This window comes from Sphaeroforma arctica (assembly GCF_001186125.1).
Source record: "Sphaeroforma arctica JP610 unplaced genomic scaffold supercont1.7235, whole genome shotgun sequence".
NCBI lineage: Eukaryota > Ichthyosporea > Ichthyophonida > Sphaeroforma > Sphaeroforma arctica.
Window position 1 is genome coordinate 1 of NW_014033323.1, and position 1,052 is coordinate 1,052.

The 1,052-nt window shown below is 40.4% G+C and overlaps 1 protein-coding gene across 1 annotated transcript; it reads right to left on the reverse strand.

Annotated features, from left to right (window-relative positions):
- Positions 1–18: 18 nt before the first annotated feature.
- Positions 19–757, reverse strand: SARC_16033 (hypothetical protein; the record flags this gene model as incomplete). Its single annotated transcript, XM_014289854.1, has 2 exons — positions 19–249; positions 653–757. Coding segments are annotated over 2 exons (336 nt in total), but the record flags the coding sequence as incomplete, so codon positions are not given.
- Positions 758–1,052: the final 295 nt, after the last annotated feature.

The following is a 1,052-nucleotide window of genomic DNA, read 5'->3' on the forward strand; positions in this document are numbered from 1 at the left end:
GCATATATTTAGACGTACCGACGTTGCGGGTCCTGTCTGCCCATTAGCAGCGGTACTGTTCGTCTGAGTAGTAGGTGCTGGTGTTGTCGCTGTTGCTGGTGTGTCGGTCGCGATGTTACCTTTAGAGGTTTGGGGTTTAGAGGTAGCACGATCGTCCCTGTTGACGTTGTTACGCTCCCCCGGATATTCTTGAGACTTCGAATTTTCGCCTTCTTTGGAATTCTTTTCTTGAAACCTAAAAACAAATTCCTGGTAGCCTCGCTGTGGTGAATCATTTAGAATCAGAAAAAGAAACAACCCGAGTAAAACCCCATGGACATTATCTTGGGACAAATACAATCGATTTAGGGTTTAAGGTTTAGGGTTTAGGGGCTTTGCGGTTTCTGGCTAATTGCGGAAATCACTTCGAACTGTAGATACATATCGATAGCAAACACAGCGAAGGCTATTAATCTATCACCGTAATCATTTTACCGATTATTAGGGGGCTTTAGAGAACTACGGCTTTAGCTAAACCCCTAAAACCTTTGTTCCTGTGAGATCACAACAGAGGTATTTGAGAAGCCGAAAGTGTATATATACTGTACTATACACACATGAGGTAAGCCACATTACATACCATCGATAACACAACTACGACCAATGGACATACCCAATCCTCGTTACAGAAGTTCCCGTGCAATTTTGAGACGTTGGCGTATTTGTCCTTGATTTTTTTCTTGGCTTTCTCCAGTTCTTCAATTTCTTTCTTTTGCATTTCGGTCAATTTCTTTTTACTGCAAAAGAGAACATAGCGGTGAGCAGTCCTGATAATTAAAAGTATTCAGAAAATATTGTACATCAAGTATATGTAAAGCATGTATGTGTACATCAAGTATACGTTTGTCAAGTATACGTACATCAAGTAAAGGCACCCCAAGTATATGTACATCGAATATGTGTGCATCAAGTAAACGTACATCAAGTATACGTATATCAAGTATACGTATATCAAGTAAAGGCACCCCAAGTATATGTACATCGAATATGTGTACGTCAAGTAAACGTGCATC